Below are 12,030 nucleotides of genomic sequence, written 5' to 3' on the forward strand. Positions count from 1 at the left end.
TTATTCTTATACTCCAATCCCTATGCAATAAAGACTAACATGCCATTGACCTTCCTAATTACTTACTGTACCTGCATGTTAACTTCCTGTGATTCATGTACAAGGACACCCAGGTCCCTCAACACACATCACTTTTCAAGTTATGTGATTTTTTTAAATCAAAGTACTCAAATAATGCCACTAGATGGTGCTCCCTTGCAATATGCAAACTGCATAATAACAGATTTCTACTAAATAGATATTTATCTAACATACCAGATCAGTGTACTGGTCTGCCAGACACGACTGATTTTTGCTCATGGGATTCCCCATCCAACACCCTTGCTAGATTTCTGCAATACTGACCAAGGATTTGAAACTAAACATGCTGCTTATCCCCTTCTCACCCTTCTCCAAGTCCAGTTTACTCTTATTTATCATGCTAAATTTGTTAGGTAAAACTTAGAAGAAAATAGTCTCTTTCCATTAATACTTTAAAAAAAAATTAGCCGATCCAAAATACTCTGTTTATATTTATTCGAGTGATATTTACAGGGAGCTGCTTAACTTTAACATTTTAATCGGTGTCAATAGCGAGACTCATAGCTGCACTTTCAAGAATCATTTCTATTGTTTGTAACTTCCGAAATGTGATCCAAAGAATACTAATCAAAAGCTAAATACTCCTTGTGCTGATCTACTACTTGTATTTAATACTCAGCTTGAAAAGCCTATTTCTTACAGCACCGTTTCCTTTTCATTTACAGAATGCTCTGAATGTAACAGGTGAGTACAACAGTGACCGCCTTTCCATAGGTACTTCTACATGCCTCATTTGATCTTCTCCTGTGCGCACAGTAATAAAATTAATAGTTCCCACCTTTACAAGAATTTAAAGGCTGCAGACTATCCTTCTACACAAGCAGATCAAATCATATTCAAAAAACATTTTAACTGAAGTACATGATGGGGATTGCCATACAGAACATATCTTCCACATCTGCAATTGTGACGTGGTCCTCTGCTGCTAACTGTGCCAATAATTTTTATAGCATCATGTACTATCCCAACTGGAATACGGTACTGTCTGGACATTCAAGGAAAAATTCTCAGAAAGAGGAACGAGTGCCCATCAGTCAAAATTGGTTGTCCGTCGAGAAGCTGACTCCACTGACCACATACATCTTGTGCATCACCTGCCAACCAGCCAACCCTACCAATGAGCAATGTACAATTTTTAACACATCGCCCCAAAACACTGCCGCAGTTACCAGCAGTAGGAAAGACCTGGCTCTGGGCATATGGTTGACGAGCAGTATACTTCTTCTCATCATTGCTGGTACATTATTGTATGGCTGCCTCCACATCTGGTGCTGCAAGAGACGAGGAAACCCTGAAGGCATCAATACAAGTTCTGATCAGGCTGGAATGCAAGCTTGGAAGACAAGAGTGGCGGAAACGGCACTTGAAGATGACTTAGATATTCCCTGCAATGTCGTTCTTGACAGAGATAGCGGAATCAGAGAGGATACCCAGCTGAGCACCATAATTGAAAATCCGTTCACTTCAAAAGATGTTGTACCATTGAATGTAGATGTTGAGAAATTATCTACAAGTAGCAGTAACAAGAATAATGCTTGACAGTCAAAACTGTGGCAATTAAATACCAGCCCTCCACATGGTCACTTAAAGCATTGGAATAGAATCAATCTCCAGTAGCAGCCATTGTTGTAGTAGAGTCAGAGTTCTTATTTTCATTTTGTGGCCTTTAATGCGCTGTTTCCGGCCTATGGTAATTTGATGTTGATTTTAATCTAAAAGCCAGCAACATTTTCCATTTTGATATTGCAATTGTATCAAATGTTAATGATGTTTTATTCTATGAAGCGAGAGAAGAGAACTAAACCTGAAATTCTCTATTTATCAATTCTGCTATGTCTAAGCCAGTTTATTTTGTATGCAGCTATTTCATTCTATCATTGTATTTCCTGGAGGCTGGATTGCGAACACCAATATTAACATATAAATAAAGCAACGTATGAAGAGAATGACTTTGTAGTCTGTTTTACACATTATGCAAGCTTCAAATTAATAAAAAGGTGAATTAAAGTGCTGCAGCAGACCTAAAGAAAAATCACAATGTTCAAGTAGTGTTGAGTCATCCATGCCTTTGTTACCTCTAGACTTGACTATTCCAACACACTCCTGGCTGGCCTCCCACATTCGGGTAAACTAGAGGTGATCCAAAAGTCGGCTGCCCATGTCCTAACTCGCACCAAGTCCCGCTCACCCATCACCCCCTGTGCTCACTGACCTACAGTGGCTTCCAGTTCCACCTCGATTTCAAAATTCTCTTCCTTATTTTCAAATCTCTCCATGGCCTCACCCCTCCCCATCTCTAATCTCCTCCAGCCCCAAACCTCCCAACTAATAAAGTTAAATGAGCCGAGTTTTTAAAATTCTCATCCTTGTTTTCAAACCCCTCCATGGCTTTGCCCCATCCTATCTCTATAATCTCCTCCAGCCCTACAACCCTCAAATATCTGTGCTCCTCTAATTCTGCCCTCTTGAGCATCCCTAATGATCGCTCAACCATTGGAGGCCATGCCTTTTGTTGCCTTGGCCTCAAGCTCTGGAACTCCCTGCCTAAACCTCTCTGCCTCTCTTTCCTCCTTCAAGACGCTCATTAAAACCTACCTCTTTCACCTGTGCTAATTTCTACTGAAGCGGTTCGGTATTATGTTTTATCTCATAATACTCCTGTTAAGCGCCTTGAGACATTTCACTATGATAAAGGCGCTATATAAATACAAGTCGTCGTTGTTGTCACCAATTTGAAACAAACAGGACATGATGCCACATATTCTGTGCACAGAAGAGGCAAGACAACAATCAGTAACACAATTATGCAGACTACAGCTGGCCATATTTGAAACTAAGGGCGTGATGAGCCTGTTCTTGGGCAGTAGCATAAAACGGATGCTAATGATTAGACAGCCCATGTTCCCAATACTGGGGAAGTCCAGAACCATGGATCACAGTCTAAGGATAAGGGGTAAGCCATTTAGGACCGAGATGAGGAGAAACTTCTTCACTCAGAGTTGTGAACCTGTGGAATTCTCGACAGCTGAGGTCAGTTTGTTAGATATATTCAAGAGGGAGTTAGATATGGCCCTTACGACTAAAGGGATCAAGGGGTATGGAGAGAAAGCAGGAAAGAGGTACCAAGGTGAATGATCAGCCATGATCTTATTGAATGGTGGTGCAGGCTCGAAGGACCGAATGGCTTACTCCTGCACCTAGTTTCTATGTTTACATCCCGCCCTGCTGACTCGACCTATCGCCCAAGACACCAAGCACATCCCTAAAAGTTAGTTTTTATGAAAACTATAATTTTTTTTTTAAAAGATTGAAATGTATACAAATTGTGTTGTATGTGGACAGGAACGATGTAACGAATTAGCATTATTTCTGGGACCTTCGACCGAATTCGGTGCAGACTAATGGAATGAAAGTCTCTCATCTTCTGGCTATTAAGGGTCCGACATGAAATGAGTTTGGGGAAGTCCCAACCCAGTTCCAAGTGGTCATGGTCGCAGAGTACGATTTGGCACAAAACTGGCAATGCCACATAGGGGTGACTGGAGTAGAAATAGAAATGTCACATATGGTAACGTTGGGGCAAAAGCAGTGTTACAACATCCAAAGCATGGTATTCTTGAGCTGGGAGTGTTCGATGTGTGCACTGGGGTGCTCAGAATAAAAAAGCAATCCATTTTATTAAGCGCTACTTTGAATAGCACAAAAATAATTCATCAAAATAAAGAAAACAAATTGCTGTGAATAAACCATCTGCTGCAGAACAAACTTCCTGATATTCAACTGCTCAATCAGGCAATCCTTTTCCCTTTTAGCAGAATGCCACTTTGGCAACAATTTTTAAATTCACATTTCTTTACTGAATGGTTGCTCACTTTCATAGCAATCAAGAAGCTTCAAGAATAATTTTAAACTACTCCAACAAAATAGTGCTTCCCCTCATAAAATACTTGCATAGCATTCAGAAGAGTCTCTGTGGCAGACATAACAATATTTGTAATATCAGAGGCTGAAATGAACCAGCCACTCCAAAGAATTGAACCTCAGCAGAAACGCTGGTAACATAGAAAATAGGTGCAGGAGCAGGCCATTCGGCCCTTCGACCCTGCACCATCATTCAATATGATCATGGCTGATCATGCAACTTCAGTACCCCATTCCTGCTTTCTCTCCATACCCCTTTCTCTCCATACCCCGAAGGGTCACATCTAACTCCCTTTTGAATATATCTAACAAATTGGCCTCAACAACTTTCTGTGGTAGAGTATTCCACAGGTTCACAATTCTCTGAGTGAAGATGTTTCTCCTCATCTCGGTCCGAAATGGCTTACTCCTTATCCTTAGACTGTGACCCCTGGTTCTGGACTTCCCCAACATCGGAACATTCTTCCTGCATCTAACTTGTCCAATCCCGTCAAAATTTTATATGTTTCTGTGAGATCCCCTCACATTCTTCTAAATTCCAGTGACTATAAGCCTAGTCGATCCAGTCTTTCTTCATATGTCAGTACTGCCATCCCGGCAATCAGTCTGGTGAACCTTCGCTGCACTCCCTCAATAGCAAGCACGTCCTTCCTCAGATTAGACGACCAAAACTGTACTCAATATTCAAGGTATGGCCTCACCAAGGCCCTGTACAATTGCATTACAATTGCAGTAAGACCTCCCTGCTCCTATAGTCAAATCCTCTCGCTATGAAGGCCAACATACCATTTTCTTTCTTCACCACCTGCTGCACCTGCATGCCAACTTTCAATGACTGATGTACCATGACACCCAAGTTGCGTTGCACCTCCCCTTTTCCTAATCTATCATCATTCAGATAATATTCTGCCTTCGTGTTTTTGCCACCAAAGTGGATAACCTCACATTTATCTACATTATAATGCATCTGCCATGCATTTGCCCACTTACCTAACCTGTCCAAGTCACCCTGCAGCCTCTTAACATCCTCCTCACAACTCACACTGCCACCCAGCTTAGTGTCATCTGCAAACTTGGAGATATTACATTCAATTCCTTTGTCTAAATCATTAATGTATATTATAAATAGCTGGGGTCCCAGCACGAACCTTGCGGTACTCCACTAGTTACTGCCTGCCATTCTGAAAAGGACCCGTTTATCCCAACTCTCTGCTTCCTGTCTGCCAACCAGTTCTCTATCCACGTCAGTGCATTACCCCCAATATCATTTGCTTTAATTTTGCACACCAATCTCTTGTGTGGGACCTTGTCAAAAGCCTTTTGAAAGTCCAAATACACCACATCCACTGGTTCTCCCTTGTACACTCTACTAGTTACACCCTCAAAAAATTCGAGAAGATTTGTCAAGCATGATTTCCCTTTCATAAATCCATTCTGACTTGGACCGATCCTGTCACTGCTTTCCAAATGCGCTGCTATTACATCTTTAATAATTGATTCCAACATTTTCCCCACTACCAATGTCAGGCTAACCGGTCTATAATTACCTGTTTTTTCCCTCCCTCCTTTTTTAAAAAGTGGGGTTACATTAGCTACCCTCCAATCCATAGGAACTGATCCAGAGTCTATAGAATGTTGGAAAATGACCACCAATGCATCCACTATTTCTAGGGCCACTGCCTTAAGTACTCTGGGATGCAGACAATCAGGCTCTGGGGATTTATCGGCCTTCAATCCCATCAATTTCGCCAACACAATTTCCTGACTAATAAGGATTTCCTTCAGTTCCTCCTTCTCGCTAGACCCTCGGTCTCCTATTATTTTCGGGAGGTTATTCGTGTCTTCCTTCATGAAGACAGAACCAAAGTATTTGTTCAATTGATCTGCCATTTCCTTGTCCCCCATTATAAATTCACCTGATTCTGACTGCAAGGGACTACATTAGTCTTCACTAATCTTTTTCTCTTCACATATATATAGAAGCTTTTGCAGTCAGTTTTTATGTTCCCTGCAAGCTTACTCTCATACTCTATTTTCCCCCTACGAATTAAACCCTTTGTCCTCCTCTGCTGAATTCTAAATTTCTCCCAGTCCTCAGGTTTGTTGCTTTTTCTGGCCAATTTATATGCCTCTTCCTTGGATTTAACACTAATTACCAGATCATGCAAACTTCGTCTAAACCTAAAGTAGATGTCATATGGATAAACATTTTGCAGGTTTGGAGGCATGGACATATATTATTTTTAAATATTTTGTTTGCTGTTACAAGATCTCAGCAAGGAATAGTACCAAGTCACAGTGCAGGGTTCTATTCAATAGTTCAACTGCACCAATTATATTAATAGTCATTTTGCCTCTCCTAGACAATGTAGTGAAACTATGCAAAAATACATTTATCGGGGGTATCTGCAGGATTCTAATTTCTTCGCAGTAAAGGTCTGGATAAAGCACAAACGAATGCATTGTTACTTGATGAAATGATCAAATATCCCAACGTAAGCAACGCAGTAAAATTACAATCTTACAACTTTAATGTCTCTGCAACCTAAAACACCTTTTAAGTATTCTGATTTCTGTAATTTTTCAGCTATAATACCAATTTCCTTCACTTAAAACAACTTGTATTTACATAGCGCCTTCAATGTAATAAAACAACCCAAGGCGCATCACAGGATTGTTATCAAACAGAATTGGACACCGAGCCACATAAGGAGCTATTAAGTCAGACTGGTCAAAGAGCATCTTAAAGTGTTTTTTAAGGAGCGTCTAAAAGGAGGGAAGAGAGGTCGAGGCGCGGGGGGGGTTTAGGGAGGGAATTCCAGTACTGAGGGCCTTGGCAGCTGAAGGCACAGCCGCCAATTGTAGAGCGATTAAAATCGGGGATGCTCAAAAGGTCAGATTTGGAGGAACACAGATATCTCGGAAGGTTGTAAGGCTGGAGAAGATTACAGAGATAGGGAAGAGGCAAAACATGAATGCAAGTTTTAAAAACTAGAATCATTAAGCTTTATTAGCCTTTCTTCACAGCTCAAATGATCCAAAACCCGAGATCATCTTCCCTCCCACATCTCCTCCCGCCCCGCCCCGCCAATTCTCAGTACTTCTACCACAGCAGGGAATAAGAAGAAATTGAAGGAAGGGTAAGGAACAGTGGGTGCTTGTTACAAATAGTTACATAGCAAGTGCTATATAGTGTTCAAGACATCAATGTTTGGACTCCTCCTGTTTCTAATATCCATTACTGAGTTGGATTCAAAAGCTCAATGCGAACTGGACAAATTCAAGCTCAGAGCAGATGATGAATCTGAGAATACAGCGAGTAATATGAAACAATGGCAGATTAAATTTAATATGGACAATCGTAGAATACTGTACATTAGGAAAAACAGGCAATACAAGTACTCCATGAATATAGTCACAAAATAGCCACAGATGAAGTTGTAACAATAGTAAACACCAAATATGGCCAACCACTGCAGAGCAGTAATCAACTAGTCAAACAGAATCACTACTGTTGTTGCTGTAGCATAAATCAAGAAAAAGTAAGATAAGCAAGCCTGAAATAACCATGAGTTTTCCGATCAATATTTGATCAAACTGAGAGGAGCGCAGCAGGGAACCTGCTGTCTACATGACAACATTCGACATACATTTAGAACAGCACGAAAAAGCAGGCAATTATTTTTCATGGCTAAAGCAGTAGAGAACTACTACTTACATGATGGACAATAACAGACTCATTTAAAAAGAACTCCAAGAGGGCTGGAATTAACCGTTATAATATACAGAGCTGTGGAAAGAAATTATTTTCACAACAACTAAAAAGTGCTCTGGCACTAAAAACAGAAGATTTAATATTTGCACTAAAATTTATACTGAAGTCGTCACAAAAAAGACATCTAAATGTGCTGAAGCACTGACCTACTCTCCAGTGTAATATAATTATATCACATTTAACCATATGTGATGAAAGTATAAGTCAAAATTAAATCAATCCTCAAACTGCTGTCTGAATCAGGTTATTGGATATAAAATTATAATGAAACAATCCCACTCCAAATGAATGGCAGAAGGATGGATGTCTGGGAATCATTAACTATCAAACACAATTTGGAAAACTATTTTGAAAACAGGTGAAAAAAATCTGATTTTTGTATCATTCAAAGATTTCCTAGACATGTTACCTTGGTGTCTGGTCCCTCAGGAATATCGCAGTTACAAATATAAAAAAAATAATAGCCAGTATCACTGATAACATTGCACTGCACTAAAATATACCTATAGTGAAAGCAGCTGAATGCACTCTGAAATTTTTCAGGACTTCATGTGCTTTGGTTTCACCTATATGATCATCGTTGTTTCTCCCCAAAAATAAAAAAAAATTTAGTTCTTTATCTCCACCATTGTGCTGCATTCCCCAAACAGCAGGACTCTGTCATAGAATCATACAGCAGAGAAGTAGGCCATTCGGCCCAACATGTTGTGACGGCTCTTTGAAAGAACTATCCAATTAAAGCCACTTCCCTGTTCTTTTCCCATAACCCGGATAACTTTTTCCTATTCAAGTATATATCCAATTCCCTTTTTAAAAAAGGAGGGAGAGAGAAAACAAGGAATTATAGACCTGTTAGCCTGACATCAGTGGTGGGGAAAATGTTGGAAAAATGTTGGAATCAATTATTAAAGATGAAATAGCAGTGCGTTTGGAAAGCAGTGACAGGATCGGTCCAAGTCAGCATGGATTTATGAAGGGGAAATCATGCTTGACAAATCTTTTTTGTCAATATTTGAGGATGTAACTGGTAAAGTGGACAAGGGAGAACCAGTGGATGTGGTGTATTTGGACTTTCAAAAGGCTTTTGACAAGATCCCACACAAGAGATTAGTGTGCAAAATTAAAGCACATGGTATTGGGGAAAATGTATTGACATGGATAGAAAACTGGTTGGCAGACAGGAAGCAGAGAGTCGGAATAAACGGGTCCTTTTCAGAATGGCAGGCAGTGACCAGTGGGGTGCCACAGGGTTCAGTGCAGAGACCCCAGCTATTTACAATATACGTCAATGATTTAGACAAAGGAATTGAATGTAATATCTCCAAGTTTGCAGATGACACTAAGCTGGGTGGCGGTGTGAGCTGTGAAGAGGATGCTAAGAGGCTGCAGGGTGACTTGGACAGGTTAGTTGAGTGGGCAAATGCATGGCAGATGCAGTATAATGTGGATAAATGTGAGGTTATCCACTTTGGTGGCAAAAACAGGAAGACAGATTATGAATGGTGACAGATTAGGAAAAGGGGAGGTGCATCGAGACCTGGGTGTCATGGTACATCAGTCATTGAAGGTTGGCATGCAGGTACAGCAGGCGGCGAAGGCGGCAAATGCCATGTTGGCTTTCATAGCTAGAAGATTTGAGTATAGGAGCAGGGAGGTCTTACTGCAGTTGTACAGAGCCTTGGAGAGGCCACACCTAGAATATTGTTTTCAGTTTTGGTCTCCTAATCTGAGGAAGGACGTTCTTGCTATTGAGGGAGTACAGCGAAAGTTTACCAGACTGATTCCCGGGATGGCAGGATTGACATAAGAGGAGAGACTGGATAAACTGGGCTTGTATCCACTGGAGTTTAGAAGCATGAGGGGATCTCATAGAAACATATAAAATTCTGACGGGATTAGTGGCAGGAAGAATGTTCCCGTTGCTGGCGAGTTCCAGAACCAGGAGTCACAGTTTAAGAATAAGGGGTAAGCCATTTAGGACCGAGATGAGGAGAAGCTTCTTCACTCAGAGAGTTGTTAACCTGTGGAATTCTCTACCGCAGAAAGTTATTGAGGCCAGTTCGTTAGATATATTCAAAAGGGAGTTAGATATGGACCTTATGGTCAAAGGGATCAAGAGGTATGGAGAGAAAGCAGGAAAGGGGTACTGAGGTTGAATGATCAGCCATGATCTTGCTGAATGGCAGTGCAGGCTCGAAGGTCCGAATGGCCTGCTCCTGCACCTAATTTCTATGTTTCTATGAAAGTTATTATTGAATCTGTTTCCACTACCCTTACAGGCAGTGCATTCCAGTGCATTGTTACGTTAAAAAAAAATCTCATCTTTCCTCTGGTTCGTTTGTCAATTATCTTAAGTGTCTCCCCTCTGGTAACCATCCCACCCGCCGGTACAAGCAGTTTATCCTTACTTACTCTCATCATCTCTCCTTACTGCTGCTTTACAACTATCTGCAGGGCGGTGCATGAAAAAGGCCACGTCCTCTACTACTACTGGCAAAAATAAAATTGAGTGGGAACTGCATACACATACAGCTTTATGAGTTGTTACACTGTGAAAATGATACAACCTTTGTATCTTCGGTTCCAGGGAATTGGATTATGAAGTAACTGCTATATAAATTTTTGCATCAGTCAAGCAGAATTTAGCTCCCCAATGTGCTCCAAGGCCTGTCGGCCTCTGTATCTTCACTATTTTCTCGTGACTGTAGCCTTATTCCATTTAAGTTTGTTCACTTTGTTCCTCAAGATGTAAATTATTGTCTTCAGCCTTCGCCACAAACTCCGTACATTGCATCCCCTCCCGAACCAAACTGCTCGAAACCTTGGCATCCTATTTGATTCGAATTGAGATTCTGACCCCCATATCTTCTTCATCTCAAAGACTGCTTACTTCCACCTCCATAACATCAGTCAACTCCGCCTATACAGAAACCCTCAGCCATGATTTGGCCACCTCCAGACTCAACTATTCAAATGCCCTGCTGGCCATACTCCCATTCTCCACCCTCCATAAACATCAGCTCATCCAAAACTCAGCTACTTGTATTCTAAATCACAACAAGCCCCGCTCACCCATCGTCCCTGCATTGTCTCCAATATTGGCTCCTGATTTTCCAACGCCTTAAATTGAAAATTCTCATCTTTATGTTTAAACCTCTTCCTATTCCTGTAACCTCTCCAACTGCACAAAAAGCCAAGAACTCGACCTTCCGCCCACTCTGGCTTCTTGTGCATCACCCACTTCCACTGCCCCACAATTGAGGACCTTTTACCCCCGCTTGAACAGTCAGATAAGGCCTCAGTTTAACATTTCATCTGAAAAAAAGACATCTCGGACAATGTCATTATCATCATCATAGGCAGTCCCTCAAAATCAAGGAAGACTTGCTTCCACTCTAAAAGTTCTTAGGTGACTGAACAGTCCAATACGGGAATTACAGTCTCTGTCTGTCCCACCTGTGACAATCATTGAAAGAAAGGGTGGGTGGTGAGTCTGGTTTGCCACATGCCCCTTCCGCTGCCTGCGCTTGTTTTCTGCATGCTCTCGGCAACGAGACTCAAGGTGCTCAGCGCCCTCCCGGATGCTCTTCCTCCACTTAAGGCGGTCTTTGGCCAGGGACTCCCAGGTGTCGATGGGGATGTTGCATTTTATCAAGGATGCTTTGAGGGTGTTATTGAAATGTTTCCTCTGCCCACCTGAGGCTCGCCTGCCATGTATGAGTTCCGACTAGAGCGCTTGCTTTGGGAGTCTTGTGTCAGGCATGCAAACAATGTGCCCTGTCCAACAGAGCGTGGTCAGTGCTTTGATGCTGGGGATGTTGGCCTGAACGAGGACACCAACGTTGGTGCGTCTGTCCTCCCAGGGGATTTGCAAGATCTTGCAGAGACAGCGCTGGTGGTATTTCTCCAGCAATTTGAGGCATCTACTGTATATGGTCCACGTCTCTGAGCCATACAGGAGGGCAGGTATCACTACAGCCCTGTCGACCATAAAGCTTGGTGCCAGATTTGAGGCCCTGATCTTCGAACACTCTCTTCCTCAGGTGGCTGAAGGCTGCGCTGGCGAACTGGAGGCAGTGCTGAACCTCGTCGTCGATGTCTACCCTTGTTGATAATAGGCTCCCGAGGTATGGAAAGTGGTCCATGTTATCCAGGGCCACGCCGTGGATCTTGATAACTGGAGGGGCAGTGTTGTGTGGCGGGGTCAGGTTGGTGGAGGACCTGTGTCTTATGCTCCCCGCTGGAGTGGAACT

General features: G+C 42.0%; 2 protein-coding genes across 2 annotated transcripts in view; one reads left to right on the plus strand and one right to left on the minus strand.

Moving 5' to 3' along the window:
* The window catches only part of cyfip1 (cytoplasmic FMR1 interacting protein 1), a 232,925-nt gene that overhangs the window by 69,282 nt on the left and 151,613 nt on the right, over nucleotides 1–12,030 (minus strand). The gene's annotated exons all lie outside the window — the stretch shown is intronic.
* LOC139275339 (fibronectin type III domain-containing protein 9) lies at nucleotides 937–1,620 on the plus strand. Its single transcript, XM_070892650.1, has one exon. The coding sequence runs from the start codon at nucleotides 943–945 to the stop codon at nucleotides 1,618–1,620; it is 678 nt and encodes a 225-aa protein (XP_070748751.1). The 5' UTR covers nucleotides 937–942.

Source organism: Pristiophorus japonicus, chromosome 10, assembly GCF_044704955.1.
Source record: "Pristiophorus japonicus isolate sPriJap1 chromosome 10, sPriJap1.hap1, whole genome shotgun sequence".
In the NCBI taxonomy this organism is placed as follows: Eukaryota; Metazoa; Chordata; class Chondrichthyes; family Pristiophoridae; genus Pristiophorus; species Pristiophorus japonicus.